A 25,266-nucleotide genomic window follows, 5' to 3' on the forward strand; every position below is an offset into this window, starting at 1 on the left:
TGCCACTACCATCGACCCACTAGAATTCAAGCGGCTCATCGATAACATCCCATTGTGATTTGTATTATATTTGTTTTCCATTAACTTCCTCCTACCTCATGTAACGTCTGAAGAAAGGACCTTTGAGGAAATAAATGAGCAATCAAGCAAACAAATATGTAGAGCTTGACTAAGCTAGAAGGTGTAGTCAGCACCACGCGTGATGCCGGACTCCCATATACAGAAATATAATGTAAATATAATGCAAGATATACTGTATATTAAAGACTGACAAGCTTCCCTTATTGCACTTTATTTCACCGTTTTTCCTGTCATAACCTCTCAGCGTTACAGAGTGTAGGATGAGCACGTTACTACATAACACATATTTACACAATTATAGTGGGAAACATTTTCAGTGAAAGATCGCAGTGACAAAATAACAAGACAAATAACATGACAATGCATGAATAATACATAACACGAATAGCATGACAAAATAAAACATGATAGTACAGGTGTAACGCAACAAGACGTAAGTACTGCTAGGCAAACAAGTGACATTCACTTACAAACAAAGTCGTCTTGTAAGGTCACTCAGGTGCAATGAGTGCAGTTATACTACGTTTTAAATGACATTGATCAGTAACAGATACAATATTACGTGAAAGCAGCTTTTCTTATATAGGGACTCAGGAAAAGGTTCGTGTTGTTTCAGAGACGAACACACGCCATCCTTGCAAGAAGACAATGGAAGCTGCGAAAGAAGAAGAGCCGTGGTTCGGCATCGAGCAGGAGTACGTGATTCTGGAACAAAATGGTGTACCGATCGGCTGGCCCAAACAGAGCCACTCTTTGAAATGCTGCCGTGAGTCACTCTCGTTCTTTTTTTTAAGTGACGCTTTCTTTGCCTTATTTCCAGACTTTCACCTTTCATCGGTGCTCGTCACCAAAAACTCCGCTGTTAAGCGAGAGCAGGAGTGCATTCTTGACATTGTCAAATTCCGCCATATTATCCAATTCACCATCTTTTTCGTTCTGATTGGCTCGCATGGCAGCTACCCCTTACGAATTCTTTATAGAAAGTCTATAGACAGTCCATAGACATTTGCCTATAAAGTATATAGACTGCATATATACGTATGGCCTTACACTTTTTATAGACTAGTCTATAAAGAGTCTGAGTCTATAGACTATCTATAGATTAAGGAAAATTCACGTTTGTAGACAATGTCTGCAGAGTGTCCATAGACATATATGTTTAGGCTGATACAGTTCTACTTTTGTAGACTGAACTATATGGAATGTCGATAGACTATTCCTATAGACCAGTCTATAGACAGTCTATGGACTTATGGCCTTACAGTTTTTGTAGACTAGTCTATCAAATCTCTGAGTCTATATACACTCCATAGATTGCGTGTAGAGTAATTAAAATTCACGTTTGTAGACAAATGTCTGCAGAATGTCTATAGACAAAAGTGTATAGGGACATACAGTTCTATTTTTGTTGACTGAAGTCTATAGAATGTCTATAGATAGTCCATAGACATTTGCTTATAGAAATTTTATAGACTTCAGTCTTCAAAAGCAGAGCATATAAGTTCTACTTTTGTAGACTGAAGTCTCTAACATGTCTATAAACATGTTAGAGACTCGTAGACTATCTATAGCATTTGTCTATAGACATTCCATAGACTTCAGTCTATAAAGGATTGAGCTGTATACAGTTCTACTTTTGTAGACGGAAATCTATTAAATGTATATAAGCAAATGTGTGTAGACTATCCATATACATGCGTCTAGAAAAATTCCATAGACTTCAGTCTACAAAAATAGAACTGTATAGAGTTCCACTTTTGTAGGCTGAAGCCTATAAATTGTCTATAAGCAAATATCTACAGACTACTTAACACATTTGTCTATAGACATTCTATAGACTTCAGTCTACAAAAATAGAACTGTATAATTCGATACACTTTTCTCTATAGTCATACTGCAGACATTTGTCTATAAACGTGAATTTTTATTAATCTATAGATAGTGTATAAAGTGTCTATAGACTCAGACACTTTTAGACTAGTCTAAAAAAGTGTAAGGCCATAAGTCCGTAGACTGTCTATAAAACATTCCAGTCTATAGCTAATATATAGGCTTTAGTTTTACACTATTTGCCGACTATTGTCGGTACAGGATGTCCCAGCTAAAATAAATTTAGTGAAGCTGTTCAACAAAAAATAATGAGAAAAGAAAACAGAGCAGTAAGATCCGAATGTAAGACCTATGGTGTTCAGCCGTCAGAGATCTGACCTGTAGGTCTTTTTATAATAGTATATCTTGCACCGTATTTCTTTTTATCTTTTATTTTCATTGACCAGCTTGGCTAACATAGCCGGGATCGACACCCTATATACTAGCTATATAAACCACATTTTACCAACTATCTTTCGTTCATATATAAACACTCGCTGCTTGGATTAATTAATAAGCAGTCTATTGGAAATGTCTATAAACATTCATTGCATCCAGCATGCACATGCAACCATACCTGGGGAACTGTACATAGAAAATCATGCATGCGGACGGAAGCAGTCGAAAAATCTCAAATGCGTGTAGCCGTGAATCGTTATGAAAGACTGCTTGAGCATTTGTGCACATGCACAATTAATAAATATCGCAGTTGCATGCAATGCGTCCGCTTGAATCAAATCTGCTAGCTATCTGCTATCTACAGCTTAGTTTACATTTTTGTTTACATATGATAGCAAAAAAATTTGAATGTATTAATGCATGTGCACCTCTTGCTTCTCATGTGCACTTATGCATTAACATTACTAGACGAATAATGCTCCTGAACCAGCTTTACTCTCATATGTTGCATAAACAGAAAGAATTGAAGTGCTGAATCATGCAGTGCAAAAAAAAAAAAAGAAAACAAGTACACCGATATCGAATTAACTCTTTTTATTGCGAGTTATATTAATTTTCTTAAAATGCAGGTCTTACGTTATGATCGAAAGAGCCTACGTATGTACTTACAGACTACTTCCCCTTGGCAACCAAGGTAGCCAGGCCAGCCTTGACCTCCGTATCATATCTGCTGTTTTTTTGCAAGTGTATGATGCAAATAAGTAGATGCGACAATGTGAGGCGAAAATAACAATTCTGTATTATTTGTATGTTCATTAGGCAGCCTAATATATTTACTCTAACTACTTAAGTCAATACTCAATGCGGTTTAACTATGACTGATGGCTGCTTGTGAATACAAATCAGTACCATTATGCAATGTTTCTTTTTATGGCATGATGAACAATTAGGGCCAAACAATGAAATCTTCCTTATCTCAGTAAGGAAGCCTTCATTGCGGTGCATGAGGTCACCTTATGTCACTCTGAAAGCTTCCTTACTGAGGGGCCCTCAGTGAAGGCTTCCTTGGTGCTTCCTCAGCTTAGGGTAGCTGCGAAGCTACCTTGACGCGTCCTTACGTCGCTCCTGGCCCTGACCAAGCGCTTCACCTCACTGCTTAGCCACGTGACGTTTGCTTGAGCTCGCGCGCTCTCGCTCGCCTGCGGAGAAGCGCGAGCACGATACGTACGTCTTGCCAGGCATGTTCGTTTCAGTCGCACGTTCGCCATGAATGACGTTCCTAGGCGCTGCTAGGCGCTTCACCATGCCGGCATGCCAGCGTTGCTGGAGCCCATCAAGTTTTGCGATATAGTGTGGTACTTTTTGCAGCGAAGCTGTATACCTCTACCGTCCAAAGAAATTTTCTTGTCGTTGTAAGCAAAAAAAAAAAACTCCCCATACGTGGGCCGATCCCGTAGATAATGCAATGCCAGGCCGACACGCGGCGGAGGTGAAGCAGGCGTTAAGCACTCCCCATACGTGGACCGATCCCGAAGTTAGTGCAATGCCGGGCCGAACCGCGGCGGCGCTGAAGCAGGCGTTAAGCACTCCCCATACGTGGGCCGATTCTGAAGATAGGGCAATACCGGCGCTACCCGCGGCGGAGGTGAAGCAGGCGTTAAGCACTCCCCATACGTGGGCCGATCCCGAAGATAGTGCCATGCCGGGCCGACCCGCGGCGGAGGTGAAGCAGGCGTTAACTTAACGCTTCTATTTAAAAATTACGCGACGATACCACATATTTTTATTGAATAATGCTGTTCGCGTAAAGCTTTTAAGAGATCGTCTCGAACCCGGCCATGCGGCAACCGTTCCTTACGTGAGGACGGGAGAAGGGAGCTTTCATAAAACGCTTGCTTCTTCCTCGGTCGTTCGCTTTAAGGAGGCCACACGTAAGGTTAGGAGGCGGTAGAAGGCAAGAAACGTTTCATTGTTTAGGCATTAAACAGTCACAACTGCTGCTGGTGCTGCAGGAACAGTATGTTGCTTTTATGACAAGTTTATATATGACACATTATTGTAATTATCCCAAATGATCTCTATATCAATTGCTGAAACAAAGTTACCCAGTTGAACTGCCTGTGCATTTTTTGGCTGGTAATTATATATGTCCGCGCAGAGTGATATGCTCAGAAGAGTGACTGGAGTATGGACAGTGTCATGCTAAAGACTGTAATTTAGTTTCCTTAATACGTATTTAAATGTCTTTCCCATACTTTTAAATGAATGCGTAATTGGCCATAACTTCAACAGGAGGCAGGTGGATTGATTGTATGGATATGGTCACTTAGTTTCTTACAGATAATGAGGCCTCTTGGGCATGCTGACAGGGTTCCAAGTTAGGCATACCCCATGAGCACCAGAAATACCACGCGAGCACTTTCTATGTCATGGCACGACAGATATGCACCTCCTGGGAAACAATACTGAAACTATAGTTTGAATGACTGCTATCACAGTGAATCATTTAAGGTGCTCTCAAACATGAGAACATTTTTTAGGGTTTCAAGGTTCAGAACATTTAGTTAACGCAAAAAAAGTTGAGTAAGAAATGCCATGTAAGTATGCTTTACTTTCTTTCTTCAATAAATAGGACAAATTTGTCTCAATCTTTTGTGAGGTGAAACGTTTTCAAAATATGTTTAATAGAGAGATTCTAGAGAAACCTTGTATGGCATATAGCAAGGCAGCATACCTATGTTGACATTTTCAAATTCCTCGATATTCTTCCAAGTCCGTCCTGGCTGTTTTTATAAAAATTCCCTGGCATTCTATGACACCCGCAGCTTAAGTGCAATAAGAAAATATTGTGGTTTAATGCTTGCCAAGTACTGCCAGTACAAAATATTTAGATAAAACTAATAACACGTCAGTCACTTGACATGCAGTATTAGAGTCAACTGAATTGAATCCCTTGTTTAATGAATCTGACAAGGGCTGGGGCAAGTTCGTAATTCATGGCGACACAAGCACATCACGGAAGACAAGGACGCAGAAAGACACACACATAAAGCAGATGCAACAATGCGAAGGAAAACTATTTAATGAGTTATTTTTACGGCTCATTAGTAGCTTTACATATAACTTGCTTTCATCACCTATGTCTCTAGTTGACTGGGTTTCCCTCTAGCTAAAGACTACATGCCAATACGAATTAGTACCTTTATGATGTTTCATCATGTTACAGTACGATGAGCAGTTAGACAAGCGTAATTGTCGCTGGTGCCGGCAACGGTACGTTTCGTTTCAAGACAGGTTCATAGGACACATAGTGCACTTATCGAAATAAGAAACAAATGCAAGAATCCCAAGCGATTCCTTTAATAATTGCTGAAACAAGGATACCCGGCTGGACTGTGCCCATTTTACGGTTGTTAGTGCAATGTGCCCGTTCCAATCGAACGTGCTCAAAATAGTGACTGCAGTTTTGAACAATCACGTTAAGATTTGCCATTTATTTCCGTTTAGAACTGTCTGCAATGTCTCATTTCTCATACTCCGAGATGAATACATTTGCCACACCTTCAGTACAATGCACATGAATGAGGTGTATCGATAAGGTTACTTATCAGCTAAAACATGTTACAATTTCTTAGGTGTGTTGATTAGGGCAGAACAAGTGCAATGTCCACCAAATTATTTGTATAATCTGTGCGTTATTTACTAAGAAAAGACCACCAAATGGATAATCTGGCTCATTTTTTCTTTTGTACAGCGCATGTAGTATACAGTCTGTCCAAGACGACAGCACTAAATGCAACAGTAATGAAAACCGGAACACTTATTACGCAAGAGAAGGGCTTCATACCATGCACGATTGTCAAAATGTGAATCTGCGCCAGCAGCTGCCCAGCGATTAACAGCACGTAAACTGCATAACGCCGAAGCATTGAAAGGCACTTAATGCTTTTCACATAGCCCAGAAAATAACTTCTGCTGCTGAACTGTTCATAAAAGAGACAAAAAAAAAACTTCTATTGAGCGTCACACCTAATGCCTTCAATTTGAAACGTATAAAGGTGCTTCCCCGACCGACGAATGCATTGTTCTCTAACTTTTTCGGCTAAGCTGCAAAGCTGCGAGTAACTGAACTTATCGCAGGTTTCCTGCTCCTTAAGCTTTTGCAGTTGGATATACATTTAGATTGGTTGCCAGGAGCCTTAAAAATACTACTTTTACCTTATACGAAAACGGCAGCGCACGCAGTGCTGATGCATGCCCCGCAAACACGGCCTTTCATCCGAGTACGCTAGCATTTATTCAAGTATAGGTCTCTGTTTCAAAATTCCTCCCGCTAAAACAATTTGGAGGTGTATACGTAAAGCGTGTCACGAGAATTTCACTACACATGTGGTGCAGCGTTCATGGCGGCCTGATCGAGTGCCACAAAATGAGATCTACCACACTGGCTGCTCAACACGCACAATCCGCTTAGTGGCAGCTCAGTATCAAGGTGAAACATGGTGCAATTTTTTACGCACATCAACTATGAAGCTAAAATCAACAAGCGTGAGCGATCGCATGACGTAAAACATTCCGTATACTAGAAGCGAGATCAAGAGCGCGTTGTCAAATCATGTAAACGACAAACCGACACCATGCCCTAGTCGCCTACGCTACATGCAGCCGGTTCGCGCTACGAAAAGCGCTCACCTAATCATGAGCTATTCACGAAAAAGATCTTTGCTAAAACTTACCGTTCAGTGTAGCTGACGTAGGATGCCACAAAGAAGATACGCATACACAGACAACAAAGTACAGGCAGACACCGCACACCGCTGCAACAAGCATTTACGCGCCTGGCGCACTCGTTGAGAATTCAAATTGACGAAGACAGATAGCGCACCGCCGTTGCTGCCATTGCGCATGCGCAGGTGTTCAGGTCGACGAGGGTGTGCGCGCTCCGAGAAGTCCGAGCACCTTTTCCTTTTTCATTTTATCTCTCTCTCTGCGTAACATGCGTGCGGAACGCGTTGCTTTTCTTCCCCATTTCTTCAGTTTTTTTTTTTTTTTCATGAATGAAGGAAATGCGCTGGCACGTTGTATTGCAAACGCTGTGGGCTATCGTATTGAACTGGAACGCACACTTGGATGAATGTGCTGTTTGCAAAAGCAGTTACATGGCCCATCAGGTACTTGTATTATCGCCAACGACGATGAGTAATACAATGCATTTGTAGCATACCTTCCAGCGTACCGCCAAATGGCATACCCGCACACATGTTAGTGCAAATTTTCTATTCCGATGATCGGTCAAAGCAATCAGTGCAGCAATGACGTACTCATATGCGCAACCGCCTGCGCAGGACTGGATGGGCTCAGAGGATTTGGCACATATATTAAGTGAATGAGAAACATTGATGAATTTATAGTGCAGGGTATCAGTCAGCGAAAGCCCACCCGATGTTAGTTATGCAGCCGAGATATGAGGACAACGTGAAAAGTATCTGAGAATCGGACGACACACAACGAGCACACTACATGCGCGACACCAGTTCATCGCACACTCACAGAGTCTGCGTTGTCAGCTACAAATATTACGAGTCTCTGTGCTGTTAGCTTGGTGCTTGTTGGAATCCGCTTGTATAGCTAAAGTTGGCGTTCATAACACCTATTATCACGATTGGATAGGCGTTTTGTTTTCTTTATTCTAGTGCCGCAAAATCATGCTATGACAACTGTGAAGACTTTCTTGTGATTGCCGAGAGCAACTACGTAGATCATATCATGTGGTCGAGAAATGTGGAGGTATACATTATGTGTGTACTAAAGTCTTCAAATAGGCTCTAAAGCAATCTCAGCAGTATATAACTTCAGTTGCTTATATCTAACGTAGCTCTGTATTATCCACCGATACCTGCGCTTGATCACACTCTAAACACAAAGAGTTCCGGGCACTCTCTTTGAGGGGGTAACTGGTTGTCCCATATTTCACTCTTTTTTAAAGAGTAGATCGACCCTCTTTGAGAAAGAGTAGGTCAACTCCTCTTGAGAGTTTTGTTACGCCACCGCAAGGGAGTACTAGTACTCTTCTGCAGAGTGCCAATACTATCCCCACAGGGAGTTCTAGTACTCTTCCACAGAGTGCTAGTACTCTCCCCACAGGGAGAGTACTAGCACCTCCAACCTCCTCAAACCTCCAAACAATCCAAACCGAGTGTTTCTACTCTCCCAGACAGGGCTTGTACTCCTTCAGAACAGAGTGCTGTATACTTCCCAATAGTGTGGAAGCACGATGTAGATCCATGGTAACGTTAGAAGGGATTCGCAATACTTACATGTGGAGAATATTTGATTCCTTGATGAGCAGCTCCTGCACTTATGCTTGGTGAATGGGATGTAATCTGTAGTCGCCGAGTTACTCAAATGAAAGATTTTGCTCTTAAAAGGTCAAAATCTTTATCAGTCACAAGAAAAACTGAATAATAATTTGAGAAACATACTGACAAACACATAAAATCAAATTACAATGATGCCCATGATGTTTAAAACACATCTTGTAATAAAGCATAAGTATATTCTCTAAACTTTCATCAGTATTACAGTGCAGAAATGTCCTTTATTTTCAATTGGCTCCAGCTTCTCAAAAATAAAGTGTTTAGTAGAAAGTTAAACATAGAACAAACGTGCAAACTCACAAAGTATTGACAGTATGATCGAAGAGAAATATGCACAACATTACTGGCCAGAAAACGCATTTCTGGCACAAAATGCATGCACTTATATAGCAGAGATTATTAGATGAGCTGCTAAACATGGGGCTGGTAATGTAGATAAATTGTGCAATAAACTTTTTTTGTGTGCCATATTCTAAGACAGCAGCTTATTTGAAAATGTCCTGTACAGCGTATGTATGTTCCTGACAGAGAGTACAGTGTATTTAGAAATGTGTTGTATATTCTCACGTGAGGCCGCAGGTCTAGCCAGCTTTGCTTATATTTCTTATAAAGTTATTCATGTATGGGCTGCACCCCGTTGTTTCTACGTGTGTCTTGTCGTGGTTCTGCAGCAAGGTTTCAAAGCAGTACAGAGGCGTATCATGTTTCCTATTCGGTTGGCCTCCTTAAGTTAAGTAGTTTCCTGGAGATGTTGGGATTCATCCGTTACACTTACTCACAAATAAATAAAATTAAATTTACAATATTATCCAGTGTGTAGCAAATGAATATAAAACTGCAAGGAGCATTGGCACTAAAATCTAGCGCATCAAATTTCTTGTCATGTATGGTAGCTTTTCATTTGCATTATGGTAAGAATGCTATACTTCTGAGGAGCCGCTTGCATAATTACAAGATCAATTATTGTAACTCGTTGAAAATGCAATCTAACTAAAGTATAGCATGGCTTCAGATGTGAACGAAAAATCAGATGTGATGAATGTCATGCATCAAAGGCGACGTAAACATATGTACAGGCGGGGCAGTACACGAAAAAGACAAACAAAGAAACAAATCATAAATTGAGAAAGGCACTATCCTGTTTCATATATCCCTTCCATGCACGTGGATTTTGCATACGACTATACATATACTTGGACAATGAACAAACTACCTGAAACCAAAGCTTTTTTCGTACTGAAGAGGTTAAGATGCGCTACAGTAACAAAAATTATCGCACTTCAGAGAATATTCGTCTCAAAACAAGTACATATATGTCTGGGAAGATTATTACATCACCTCATTGTGCACTCTATCTTAAGTTCAGAAATTTACTATGTGCAAAATGCTTTAATTTTATTTTGCCTTTAAAAATTATGTCTGCAGAAGCCATGAAACTAAGGGGCTTTTGCTTAACACAATATGTTCACATCCACCAATTGATGAACAAGTGTTCTACTCAGATGCTCTCAGTTCTTTTCATTGAACGCGTCTCTACTTTCACTAGCATACTTGGTTGGCAAGTGGATTGTCACCCTAATCAAAATATCAAATACCTGCCAGAAGCTATCGTATGACTAGTTCACAGAAGGAGAAACCACAATTTTATTTTTAACATAATATTTAATACCAAGTCCCTCTCCGGCTTCTAAGGCGTAAGGTGTGCATCAACGATGTACAGTTAAAGGCCTTAATTGCTCCTTGCTTTCACTTCGGGAGGCACGAGCAGTTCTAATTAGCTGGTTTCATGAGCATGCACATAAACAATAATAGCTTCTTAAACATGAGATTCTCTTCCCCCAATGCTTCCCCTTTCTAGAACCTAAAGGGAAGCCATGCTTCAAAAATTAGTGTAAAAATAGATAAAAGGGAAGGCATGAAAATCTGTCTGCTTCATGTCAGCATTTAAAATACAGAATGACAGTGGTTTGTATTTGCACCCTTGCGTTCATATGCTGTTAAATGTAAGCTATTAAAGCTCTAACTGTATGTAAGCACCTAACCAAGCATGAGCTGTTGCTTTTTATAGTGCGCACAGGCACCATGCTCATTGCAAGTATGTGTAATGTAACTAAGCAAATATGCAAAATCATTGTACCACTTTTTTTTATCACATGAATATATCTGTTGAGAGGCAAGGCAAAAAGCAGCCACTTCTCACAAAACTAATCAGCTTTTTTTAAACACATTTCTAAGTTTTCAATGACACTTGCTCCTATGTGTTTGTCTCCATCGAGCATACTTGATTTTGACTTTCGCATCAGACACATTACATAAATATACCATGTTAAGATGACTGCCTAGAGCACATGAGAATTTTCATCTTGGTGTGACATACTGTATTTTGAAAGTTTTGTTGAGTCAAATGGTACACCCAATATACCCACATTCTAGTTTTCTCGTCGAAATTGCATGGCAATGTATTTTGATTCTTCGGCCTGCGCTCCTCTGCACTATCTGGAGTCGCGCTGGGCTGGCTCTTTTGAAATCCTTGTGTCCTTGCAGCTGCCTTCTGGCGTTATATAAAACGGGTGCCTGGAAAATATCGTGTGCAAAAGTCAACATGAGGACATGGTGTAAAACAACACCGACAGTCAAGAAGTAAGGTCATGGCACTAAAAGAAAGTCTTAGCTTTTAGTCTTCCTACTGAAATGCATGCGAAACATCTAAATGACTGCAACAGTCAACTGCTAAACTAACTTCAATTTTTAGATTTAAAAAGTACAAATAACCGACAGTTCATCCTCGGTCAGCACCAATGTTAAAATACTCCTACTAATAAATAGAATATCGGTCAGTGTCAAATGTCATAAGTCTGTCATTAGTCTGGTGTGTCGCAAACACCACTCGTGACACATCCTAAGCACGTGCCCAGTGTGCCCCCCGCACCATCTCTGGTAGTGCCACTGCTCAAGCCGCAATTTGAGGATCATATCTGCAAACGTGATGCTCAGTAGGGATGAAAATATGGTCCTCCAGTTCAATGGATATGACTGGATGTGCCTATAAGAAAGGGCAACAAGGCTTGTCATGGCAAGCTTACCCACATTTCAATACTAACAAGAAAGTTCACTGCGGCCTGCATATAAGCTTACTATAAAAGACATGAACTTATTTTCATACATGAGGTGCGTAATGGAGTTCATTTTTGACAGACTCGACTATGCTGCAGTTTCAGATCTAGTATTTTACATTCTTGAAGCCATGTAAAAGTTGCAGTTAGATGGCAGTTATTAGTTTATTAGAGCAACTCTTTATTTTGTGTACGACAGACGACTGGTAACACGGAATTAAAGCAACGTTTTATTTTGATACTTTATTTCTCCACTAAAAATAAAGCGATAAACACATCTTGGTCTGCTATGCAGTAGCAAGATGCACACATTATGCTTGTAAACCCCCAGAGGAAAGGCGATTCAGCTGTTCATTTGACACAACTCTGGAACGCCAACTCATATTAGCAAATGCACAGGCATGTCCAAAACAATAAATGTATGCAAAGCGCCCCTGCAATTGTAATTCCACACAGCAGCCGTTATATTCGATGCCGATGCATACCTTGCTACTTGACAATCCACCGAATTCGTAGACATAAGCACCCTTTCAGACTTGCACCGTGCTCGAAAACCGCAACAGGAGACGTAAAGTCAGACATATAATCACACAATCTCAATACGCGAGCAAAAACAGTTCAGTCTTAGGGCTAAACCCCATGAGAGCGATTTAGTGTGCGACGGCGACGAGCGACGGCTTCGAGCGACAAAACGGGCCGTCGCTTGCATGAACAGATCGCTCGGTTCTGGAAACCTAGAATTCGTCGCTCGTCGCCCGGAAGTGCTATGAGCGACTAGCCGATAGCACGAAGCCTGAACTGGATGTACAGTACATCGCTCAAATACTATCGACTGTAGCACAGAACGAGCAATCGATTGAATTTTTATACGCGCAAGGTTAAGAAGCTGGTGACATAGCTTCAGAAATATTTTATGCTACTTTTTACAATAAAACAGATCAACTTAAGTTACTAAAGCACACGTCACGCTAGTTTTGACGCGTATTTGCAGCCCTCATATCGACAACACCGGCGAGACGTCGCTCAACATCGTCTCTCGCACGGAGTACGACTTGTAGGCGACGAGCGAACGCAACAGCCATCTCCATCGCATCGCGTGTAGCCGTCGCGCGCAGGATCGCTTATATGGGGTTTATACTTTATTCAGCACAAAACATGAATTCATCATGCATTTTCAGTAAGTTCAAGATAACGCGCCCAACTGACCTCTTGCATCATGCAACTGAATGCCTGCGGCAAAGTTTCTAACTAGCATTGGCGCTGCAAGTAACTTCAGTGGTGGCAGATTACCCATGGGCGAGACACCATCAAGCGCGCGGCTTATTTATAACGAAAGCATGCCGCCAGCAAAATGATGCCTTCTGTGATGTGACTCCTTATTTCAACAGCGTTCCGTACACAGTAGACGGCCAAACTGAATAAATTCAAACACACAAAACACACGCTAAGCGCGCTCCGCATAGGCTCGGAATCATGGACTGGTGAACAAACCATTTTAAGCGTCCTCTCGCCTCACGTCTTATTACACATACCATGGTTCTGGCAGAGTTTGCGATTTTCAAAGCTCTTACGGATAGTAGCAAGTGATAAAATCACACGCAGTTATCTCGACGACTGGTTTTTTCGATTGACATCGAGAGAGACAGCGCGCTTGTCAATCGCGTCGGATAAGCGCCACAGCGACTTCCTGGCGATAGCATGTCATATACGCAGAATACGAACCTAAGTTAGAATTCACTTACGTGGATGATTTGTTCTTATATCCAAAGAATGACGAACGACTGTCGTGTTTTCGCGGCGACTCGAGATGGTTGACACACGAGCTCCCTTGGTTGGCCCTCGCTGCTCGCTGGACGGATAACCTTTGTCCGGTGCTGTGCTGTTCCGCAGTGTGTAGCGCGCGCTTGGTGGAGCAACTCCGAGGAAAAAAGTAGAGCGCTCGCTCCGCGTTCCTTTGAACTATGGCTGCCTGTTCTCTTAGAAGCAAAACGGTGTGTTCTTTGCTCAGTGTGCGTGAGTGATACAGCGTCATGTTCGGGGCCAGCCTCCTCCAGTTGAAGCAAAAGCTTACGCTACGTTTTGTTCTCTATTGCCGCAAGAGTAGAAAGTGCATTCTACTCTCTCTCAGAAGGACAGAGTGAACAGCACATTTCACTCTCTCCTTGGTGATGGATTGAATAATACATTTCACTCCGCTCGACATTTTGCGAGAGTAAAACAACGCTTTGAAGAGTAAATCGGCCGCTTCACTCCTGCGATACCCTCTCTAGTGTTTAGAGTGTACAGCATACACGGGTTGGGCAAAGATTAACGACTTTTGTCTATAGTCAATCTATAGACGGCATGTAAACCTGAAGCAATAAGACTTTTATACTATCCGCTGTTTTCTAGTTGATCTCACGCCTTACCATAATCGGTGTACGGGCTGTGCGCTCAAGTTAACATGACCTTTGATGACGTCCCACGCTTATGGCCTTCATCGGCAGTGATATAGGAAACCGCGTAGAATAATTCGGATTGCAAAGATTGCAACCAGTCAGTGGATTAGACCTCGATACATGTCACCGCATTCCCACTCGGAACTCGGACGAGACGAACATTATAGTTCGTTTTGTTCGACGAGAAAAAAGGAACACGTTCCTTTCTAAGGCAAGGAAACAGAGACTTAATAACAGTATGCTTGGTTCCTCGGATGGAGGGGCTGTCTATGTTAATGAGCATCTATCTCAGTTTAATAAGCAGTTGTTAGGTGCTGCCATCGCACGTAAGAAATTAGTGTCATGGAAATATGTCTGGACTATAGGGGGTACGGTGTTCGCACGTCAGAGTGAACTGACTGACGCTCTGAGGATCACTGATCATGGTGATCTGGAAAAAATGATTAGTTAAGGTCCGTTTCCTAAGATGGACTGTCGCACCGCCATGAACTGCGAGCCAACTTGTGCTGGCTATAATGTTGAAGATTTCAAAACGAAGCTCGGCTCTCTAGAAAAAGGGCTCCGGGATATTCATTTTAATGCTCGGAGTATCAAACACAAGGGTGACCATCTGAACTTGTTTTTTTGCGTCCATAAAGCATAAATTTGATTTTTTGGTGTTTACAGAAACATGGCTAACATCCCATGAGGATCATCCCCGCTTCGACAATTACACATATAATGGATTATTAAGGCTTCACTGCAAGGGTGGTGGTCTTGCTGTGTATGTAAATAAATTGTACAAACATTCTGTGATAGATGAATTTTGCGTAATAGATTCTAATGCGGAATGCATTACTGTATCTACTAGAAATGTAGTGGTCGTTGCAATATACAGACCTCCCACAGGTAACAAACGGCACTTCTTCGACTTCCTTGAAAGTTTACTGGTGTATCTCACTTCTACCGGATGCGTATTTATTATTATGGGTGACATAAATATTAACTTATTGTCGAACGATTCATGTGCAACGCAATTCAATGATACCGTTGCATCATTTGCCTGCTGGAATTGCATATCTTTACCCGCAGGGGTAACTGTTGAAACAAGTAGTCTACTAGACATATGTATTACAAATCTGGTGTCTAACAACACTCCTGTCCCATGACATCAGCGATCATTTGCCAATCTTTTGCTTCCTGCCTGTCATGCACGACACAGATGTGAAGGTCCCACGGTTATACAGAGTAATTAATGCTAACACGATGCGTATGTTCAAAACATTAGTCGAAATTTCACATTGGGATAATGTGTACGATACAATTGACGTAAACAAAGCATATAATGCATTTATTAAACACTTTCTTTGGTGCTACGACAATGCCTTTCCACTAAAGGAAACTAAAACTTGCAAAAAGTTTTAAAAGCCTTGGATGACTCAGGAACTATAAAAAAAATTAAAACGAAAATCCATTTGCATCACAAGTTTATCAAGAGCCGTGATGCCAACACCCTTATCGAACTTAAGAAATACAGGAATAAACTTAACCAGGATGTTAAAATAGCTAAATCTATTTACTATATTGATCGGTTTATCAAAGTACATTTTGACAGTAGAAAAGTTTGGCGTGAACTTGCCTTTTTAAGTAATAAATGTAATCCGCACCCGCCCCTTACTATTATGACAGTCAATGGTGAACTTACAGGCTCTGATCTCGCAACCATTTTCAGTGATTTTTTCAATAATGTAGCAGATTCTGTATGTACGTCATCAGTGCCAGACGCACTTTCTAATCTAATCACTCTCTTACAAAATTCTATTGCGCTTATGCCAACTACTACTCCTGAAATAGCTTCATTAATACATAAGGTAAAAATCATGTTTCACCAGGGCATGATGGTACACTAGCGGTAGCTTTGAAGCATGTATCTTCTTTAATATGTGACGTCTTGCGTTACATCGCAAATCGTATGTTAGAAAGCGGAGTGTACCCAGATCAGCTGAAGATAGCACGTGTATGTCCAGTTTACAAAAGTGGGGGAAAGAATGACATATCTAATTATAGGCCCATTTCTGTTCTACCCGTTTTATCAAAAGTTTTTGAAGGTGTCATTAATACTCGTCTCGAGAATCTTTTCCATAAGTTAAATGTTATTACTTCCTCGCAGTATGGATTTCTGAAAAACAAATGAAAAGAGCAGGCGCTTTTAACAGTAAAAGAAAAAATGATTAAGAATATTGAAATGAAACAGTACACTCTTGGTGTTTTCTTAGATTTCCGAAAGGCATTCGATTGCGTTCATCACAACACCCTGCTACGCAAGCTCAACAGTTATGGCATACGTAGTATTGCATCTGACTTGCTAAAGAGCTATTGAAATAACAGATTGCAGTATGTTCAAGTTAATGGCATACCCTCAGAGAAATTGGCAATTCAGCATGGTGTTCCTCAAGGATCTATATTAGGACCGTTATTGTTTTTAGTATACATAAATGATATCCCTAGCATATCCGAATCACCTAATCTGGTCATGTACGCTGACGATACCAATATATTTTACTCATCCCACTCCTTGTCCCAAATGGAGGCTACGGCAAATGCATATTTAAGAAAGCTACATAACTGGTTATTGACGAATAGGCTAAGCCTTAATTTCTCAAAGGGAAACTACATTATCTTTCATCCTATTAATACAGTCGAAAGTATAACTCTGAAAGTTGTCTACGAGCATACTGAATTAAAGCGTGTTTCAAACCAGAAATTTCTTGGTGTTTGGTTCAATGAGAATCTTTCTTGGAATTTTCATACCACCAAATTAATGTCTGATTTAAGTAAAACAGTCGGCTGTTTGTATAAGATATCTCATTTGCTGCCCCCCTGGTTAAATATATCCATGTACTACGCACTTCTGTGCTCAAGGTTATCTTACTGTATCCTTGTTTGGGGAACTACGACGTCCAGTAATTACCTTAAACTAATTTCAATTCAGAAACGCGCTATGCGTGCTATTGAGGGGTTTCATGGCAGACCTTCAGATTTACCTACGTCACCACTATTTCAAAAATATGGCATCCTTAAAGTAAAAGAAGTATACAACTTCTGTCTACTGAAGTACATCCATCATCATAGATTGTTCTTTTCTTGTCCAGATAATTCTAGCAGCCTGATGATACGCTATGCTAATTGTACGTGAAATTGTGCATATTGCAGAGGCAAGATGTAGCGTTGTTGTAGTTTGCAAGTGTTGATTTTTGATAAATGCATTACTACGTTTAGTAGCGCAATCGCGTTGCAAGAGACTGCCTGTCGCGGTACAATATAGTCGTCAAGCTGTCGGCCGACAAGCTTTTTGCGCCTGTCCGCTGCATTTCTCGTGTAGAAATCAAACTGAAATAAATCGAAATTGAATTTACAGGGCACACAATAAACTAAGTATCTATTGGTAATGCTTTGTACATAGGCATCGCACTGGCGGTATCAGTGGCATCTTACTTTATTTATTACAATTTACCTTTGTTTATTACCCGCATTTGCGAGCCATATGTTGAGAACTAAGGCTACACGAGAGCGGCGGTTATGCTCGTGTTCGTCGCTCTTGCTTTCTCTTCTGTTTAGGACATGATTTTCCAATGAATCGATTCGAATCCCAAGATAACTGCAAGGGCACAATATTTCTTCAAGGGCAGACAGACAACGTATTTCCTTAAATGCGAGCCCAGTAACTCCACTGGCAATGAACACGTTTCTGTGAGCTACTTGGAGCTACACTGAGAGTATACGTGCAGCGCCAGCAGACGAAGAATGGAGAAAATAACGCGGCTGCATGGAGCGATGACCTATTTCTTGGCGCATTTCTCGCAAATTTCAGGTAGCTTAGCGAAATAAGCAGGCGGAAGCAACCAAATAATTGCGCACTGAAATACAATACTGATTCATTGACAATAATCACGTATACGTGTGGCTACATGCACGATGTCACGTCGCCGCACGTAGCTTTCATGCGGCCATTAAAAACTGCTAGAAATACGCCACGGATCAAAGATAATTGCTGAGGGGTTAACGTTCCAGGAACACCAGTGCAGGAGGGGGAGCAGCTTCAGAAGAAAAGTGCTTCTGACAATTTTAGTGATATGTTATTTTCTTATACCATCCGAATCTTGGCCAGTCCCCCGCGGTGGTCTTGCGCCATCAGTGAAGGAAGACGAAACAAAACGAAACGTTGCTATAACGATTATCGATATTCTATCTTTGGTAGCCTCTTCTCTGGGACATTAGCATAGACATGTTGGTGCATTTGTTGTGAGGTATATAATTGAATCAGGACGATTTCCTTGCTAGATTCTTTGATTTTATCTGACTTCATTTTTTTATCTATTGAAAATTTATCAATAGTGCTCCTTTTAAGACTCGTATGGTCTTTTCTAATCGCCCGATTCTTGGCCAATCTCCCACAGTGGGAATGAGCCACTCTCGCACACAAACAGACAAATTAACATTGCTTCCTGCAGGTGAATTTAGTTTTGAAAGGGCTGCCAGCAAGTAGAGGCCAGCCCGAGCGCCGCTTATCGAATGTGTCATGTCTGTCATGCCTGTCAAAGCGCTAGGAATGATTGCGACGAGGACGTAGTTTAACCCATGCTAATACTTTGTTTAACGGAGCCGCTATAGCTATGCTGTTCAACATCTGCCCCACCTCGCCCCAAATCTGCGGCTATATCTGGGGTCGGACAAAGGACATTGGGTTTCAGTCAGTGCAATCCAACCCGTGAGGGTTAATCCTGCCGGTCGCTTGTCTTTTTGCTAACTGAAATTCTCTATGATGGACATGACCGCATTCTAGTGATACGGTGCATTTTCAGTCTCGACATCGTGCAGCTGCTCAAGTTTCTATGTGGATTGGTTTACAAGATCCCAAGGACAGCGTATGCAGTCCGCGCCATTCGTGCGAGGGATATATTCATAGTGTACTTAATATTTTTCGCGACACACGCATACAATAAGTGACGTAGGTAATTTCTTCCTCACGACAATCGTCTTCCCACGGAAACGGAATAGCATGCGCGACTTGCTGTGAAAAAGAAAGTAATAGTAAATGAGTGTTTCTTGTATAGCACATTCGAAACGTACATAAATAAAGGCAGACAAAGTTAAAGCGTTACCGAGTCATTCCTGAGCGGCAGCCCTAAACTATTGATGCCATGTAGATAATTTAAGATTTCATCATGGCAAATACCTTCTTGTTTCTCTACATCTAAGGTAGAGTTTCTGAAAACAACAAGCAAGGACAAATAGAAAAAATTAAAAGTAAACATTTGGCTAACGTAACAGCATGTGCAGGTCACATAGAATATTTTGTTTTTGTCGATTCAGAAATTGTTGTGAATTGAAGTTCCTGCTCTGTGAACGTGGGAGAGTGTTCGTAATAGTTTCCATTTGTAAAGCCATTTTCTTAATAAATTTCTAGTAATAAATTTATCAGGGTGGAAGGCGCCATTAGTGTAATCTCGATGACTATCGTGGCTCACACCCGTTCGTTCTCACGAACCACTGTGCACAAATTACTTTGTGCACGCTGGTACCGTTCTCCGAATTTCCTTTTTGTTCTTTTTTTTTTTAGAGGCTTGATCCGACAAAGCGCTAATGTCTATGAGGAGGATGTGGAAAAAAAACTGGTAGAGGCACTTTAGACTGCTTACATGTGGGAATACGAAAGCATTATGCCGTTAGTAGACCTCTTAACGTCACGAACGCGCTCATTTATACTCATGACGTGGCGCCACCTCCTCCCCATTGGTTGCGCCGCCTCGTGTCCAATGACGCACGCACTAGGTTCCACCTCTAGTCAGCCGGATGGTTGCGATGTGACGTGTTCAATTACACACGCGCTACGCACAGTTTTAGTCAGTCAGAACCTTAGAGCCACCGTGGCATCGGGGTAGCGTGCTCGTCGAGCACCCCGGAGGTCCGGGTTCGATTCCCACCCAGACCAAAATACCAAGTTTTGGTGCAGAAGAAAGTGAAGAAAGAGCGCTTCAGAACAGGGCATATTTCTTGTATGACATAGTCGAGAGCCTGCGCTAAAGCACTTTTTCCCTCACTTTGTTACAGGGGGTCACTGTGCCCCTTGTAGAGTGAGTGAGTGATGGAGTGGGTGAGGAGGGAGTGAGAATTGAATGAGTGATTTGGTTGACATTGAAAATGTTGGCAACTAATGCGTCGTCGGCTTTGCAAACAATAAATTGTTCAATGATCAACTGATGATAGCATGAGGTAATATGAAAAAATGTTCTGGTAATCAGTGAGTTGCCAGGCTGCCTCTATTCTTTTTATATTTTTTGTGTATTTATGATAATCGAGTTTGGGGATGTGCTTTCCTGGGAGTAAACTGTTTCAGGCCAGTCCTAGCTGCTCGTGGATAGGCAGTTAGGTGCAGAGACGGTGCAAGCATATTAGGCATGCTTAAACATATTTGAGGGCTGAAGAAGGTGTGCCACCATACTGTCCTCTATTGTACTCACTCACACTGCACTCTATTTAGGTATTTCACAGCCCGGGTTGCGAGAGCACATATGCCATGGTCTCCTATTCACGTTACGCTTTACCACAACTGAATAGAACGCGGACATTCTGTAAACATTCTTTAAAACGCATTTTCACTGCAGAAAGCTACTTCTACGCCGTGGGTTCGGAAAACACTGCCGGCCGCCAAGTCGCCGACGCACACATCAAAGCTTGTTCTTACGCCGGCGTCAAGCTTTATGGCTCCAACGTTGAAGCCATCATATCACAGGTATAGGACACGAGTTTAAACAAATTTTTATCTCTGTGGCTTCATAATGCACCCATTATCCGTGTTTCGACAAGGCTGTAGCCGTGTATGGCCCTACTCACAATTCTAGAGGCGTAATATTAAATGTCGTCCGTTCACTCCATGCATAGCACGTATTGTGCACTGGCAGCTTCTACACGATGAAATACGGCCGCCGGTAAGTGGGGACCAGAATCAGGTGTCTGCTGGCACAACTCTATGTGCCGCTGCTTGTCAGCGAATGCAGTAGCCGAGACGACAGGCGACTGCGAAGTCTCGTTTGATGCGTTCTCTCCTGGTCAGCAGCGCACGAGCAAAACAAGTAGACGCCGCTCGGAATGCCTCACAGCTCCGAGAAACTTCTGTCACTGCATATATTCCGCCCCAAATGATGTCCGTAACCTTGTCGTGACGTGAAGTGTGAGTCGCATCACAAATGTCATGAGCAGCGGAACGCTATCTAAGGCAGTTTTAACAATGCGACGTAACATTGCCGGGTTCAATGAAGAACAACAGAAGGTGACAGGATAAGAGAGAAAGATGGAACGCAGCAAACGTGTTCCGTCTTTCCTGTCTTGTCGTCCACATTGTTCATGTCTTTCACAAACCTACTAGCCCGATTTCGAGCTCTCGTGCCTTGTGTTAGGCACGTTGTATAGCTTGAATACTGTCGCCATAGTTATAAACTTCTTTTAAAGAACACAAGCGAGCTGCTATCACAACTATCCGGTTTGTTTTGTTGTCGGACACGTAATTTTAGCGGAAATTAGTATCTAACCTTTCCTAATGTTCACTTAATTGACATTTCCCAATTAATAATAGCTAATTTGGCGGTCGTCCTGTGATCTTGCTTCCTCAGTGGGAGTACCAGATCGGGCCCTTGCCTGGAGTCGAGGCGGGCGACCACCTATGGATATCCCGCTACATTCTACAGCGAGTGGCCGAGGATTTCGACGTCGTGGTCAGCTTCGAGCCACGGCCCTTCAAGAGCCTCAAGATGCCTGGTTGCGCGGGTCACATCAACTTCAGCACCAAGTCGTCACGAAGCGAAGGAGGCCTCGAGTAAGCCATCTACATAAGGGGTTCGAACGAATCCTGTTCTGCAGGCTGTGCACAGAACGATAACTAATTGAACAGCGGAATGAGTGCTGAGCTCCGCAAAATTTTGACGGCTTCACTTGGGTCGCAGTTCCAATATAAGGGACGTTTGTTCATTGAAGGATGCGGATTCATCGCCAAACTTGACTCGTTATTACGTGAACATGGAATTATAGCATAGCGGGAAATATACAGAGAGAACGACAACATAAATATAGTCTAGCGGTTTGACCAGCCGGATGATCTCCAATGGAGGAACGACAGCCTCGTGGAAGTTCGTCAGTAGTTTTCCGGTTTCGGATTTCTTGAAGTCACACTTGAAAATGTCAGCAAACGCCAGACCTTTACATTCACTTTCCGCTTCATTGCGGAAGGTCATGCGTCTGGGAAAGAGTGCTGAAATGTAAGCTAAAAACGAAGGTTAGGATCGATTAATAAATTGCACTTCAGGAATACCAGAAACGTCAGTCTTACTGCCGGCATTGTCTTGATAAGGGAGCAAAGATGAGAGAGAAACACAAGAGCTTGAAGATCTCGCATTACCCTCCTGCGATGTCGTTAAGAATAGAATGCATTCTAAGGGGCCTAGAGAGCCAGCTGATCTGCGGATTTTTTGTATATTAGTACTTCTTGGTTCCTGGTTCAATTAATTCCATGAAGGAATTATGCTTGGTAAAATTAGGTTAGGTTTGGCTTGCACCTTTTCGATATTTGTTGCTATTCGATCACTTGATTCTGTATACTATGCTCGCATACGTTCTATATTCATTGTAGCTACCTGACAAATACCTCACGCTAACAAAATTCTTACACTCAAATGACCTCTAGCTTAGATAGGCAAATTAGCGAATTGAACCGCTCTTGTACGACAGAAAGCGAAAAAAGTTACTAAAAATAAATGACTAACTTTTCTAGAAATATACGACAGGGTAATTATGCGCGAAAGAATTCCTGTTGCTTCTTTCTTCTATAATATTTGTGGTATATCAGTTATGCGGAAATTTCTATGAAACATTTATGGCAGGAAAAATTATCATCGCCCTCGACAGTAGCCGCTCCTCCTCCCTTATCCTCCCCCCGAAGATACTAACATTCAACCAACCTCCAAACTTGCCAAAGAACGCTTGTAGAGTTTCGACACTGTCGGCTGAATGACAGTTCTTCGTTTCATTAGAATTCGCTTACGCATGGCACTTCGTTGCCACAGGTCGAATGCCTTTCAGCATGTTTGTTTAGAATATTTTTTTTATATTTCAAGTTAACCGCCTTATTGGTGTTATATAATATTCGAATGCAGCAGTAATGCCTAATGCTATGGAATACCCTATGATCATCCATTTTATCACCCTGTTATTTGATTAATACATTGATGTATTAACTAGTTCATTGATTAATTTATTAATTTAGTGATTCGTGTGAGAGAGAGAGAGATAATAAAGGTGAAAGAGAGCCAGAACTGTTCGTTCACAACGTGCCTACACCTTTTCTTTTTTTTGCAGCTGGATAAACAAGGCTATTGCCAAGCTAGAACTGAAACACGAGCTCCACCTAAAAGCCTACGACCCCAGGAAGAACGCGAACGAAGAACGACTGAGGGGCAATCTGCTGGCGACGCCCTGTCGCGAGTTTTCGGCGGCCGTCTCCGCCAAGACGGTGTGCGTTCGCGTTCCGCGGCTTACAAAAGTTGCTGGGCGAGGATTTTTCGAAGACCGTAGGCCGGGCGCCAACGTGGAGCCTTACCGGGCCATGCAACGACTCGTAGAAACCCTCTGTTTGGCCGAATAACGCTGAGTCTACATCCTTTGGGGAATACCACTAGGGATGACTATTCGTTTGTTGGGACTGCTGGGCTAAAATTTTACAATCTGCTTTTCATATCGGAGGTGGCTCGCACGTAGGGTTACTGATACACAAGGCTGTGTAGATCAAACAGGCGCTTGTCAGCCCGGGAGGTACGTTCGTCTTGCGATCAATTGTGTTCATGTCAGCGTGATTGCATTCATTATACGTTGATAGTAATATTTGGAACAACATACCCATGTCAAATGTGTCTGTTGTTCAAAGACACGTGTTCAAAAACGCGTTTCTCCTCTCACCTATGTGGATTTGTACAGTTTGAACTAGTTGCGTCTAAACATAAGGATGGATTTCTTACCAAAATTGTGGCGATGGCAAAAGACCAGGGAGAACAAAACCAGCATGGACCGGTGCGCACTGTCAACTTTCTGAAAAAGCGGAATTTACATTGCCATTTTCTCATCTGTTCCCTAGTCCATTCTCTAGCCTACAGATAACTTAACGTGACACTGCGCTACTCGGAGCTCAAAGTTGTTTTGCCACGAACGAAAACGTGCCTCCACGAAATGACGGCGTTCATGAACTGTCGACAATTTATTCTCGGGTATTGAGCAAGGTGGAATCACTGCGCTACGCAGGAAATTCGTAATAAGGCCTGTTGAGATGTGGTGATGGCGGTGTATACCTTTCACTTTCCCCTTTTCATGATCATGGAATGTACCCGCTTTCCTTGGCTGTTGGTCCCAGATTTACAGAAAGAAGTGCGGACAAATAAACGGTGTAGTATTCAGATGAATAAATGAATTATACGCATCGTTAATCCAGTGAAAAGCAGACCTTTCTTATTGCGCCAGGAAATTGATGCACGAACTTTCAGGACAAAAATGTCTTAATTTCCACTTCGTCGTACCTTTCTTGGGTTAAACGGTATCTCTGTCCCTCCCTCGCGCTCTCTCTATCTTGTGCAATTCAATTAAGTCAGGTGTATTTTACTAAGGCATAGGGACGTTGATGATGGTTTTTGAGACCCCTTCGATGCTGCCAAATTTCAGCCTGAAACTGTTTATTCTGACCTGAATACATTAAGCTGCAAGCGCTCTTTAAGAAACAAAGGGTGTCATAAAGCTGCAAATGTGACTCTATTAGCAGATTAACTGCATGTCACATATGAAACGCTTTCTTTAAAGTTCGTTGCTCATGTTGGTGTACTCTACCGGAGACAGTACTCGCACAAGAGTATGTGAACTCTACTCTGTGGAGAGGTTGTAAATGCAGTAGCGTTAATTTTGCTCTATATTGCTACT

The 25,266-nt window shown here is 42.0% G+C and overlaps 1 protein-coding gene across 1 annotated transcript in view; it reads left to right on the plus strand.

Moving 5' to 3' along the window:
• The window catches only part of LOC126535830 (glutamine synthetase-like), a 39,448-nt gene extending 14,682 nt beyond the window's left edge, over window positions 1-24,766 (plus strand). Inside the window, exons 5-8 of the mRNA XM_055073297.2 lie at window positions 698-847; window positions 20,922-21,049; window positions 21,927-22,129; window positions 23,665-24,766. Coding sequence (XP_054929272.1) covers window positions 698-847; window positions 20,922-21,049; window positions 21,927-22,129; window positions 23,665-23,950 — 767 coding nt within the window. The 3' untranslated portion in view covers window positions 23,951-24,766. The remainder of the gene's footprint in view (window positions 1-697; window positions 848-20,921; window positions 21,050-21,926; window positions 22,130-23,664) is intronic.
• Window positions 24,767-25,266: the final 500 nt, after the last annotated feature.

This window comes from Dermacentor andersoni, chromosome 4 (assembly GCF_023375885.2).
Source record: "Dermacentor andersoni chromosome 4, qqDerAnde1_hic_scaffold, whole genome shotgun sequence".
Taxonomy (NCBI): Eukaryota; Metazoa; Arthropoda; class Arachnida; order Ixodida; family Ixodidae; genus Dermacentor; species Dermacentor andersoni.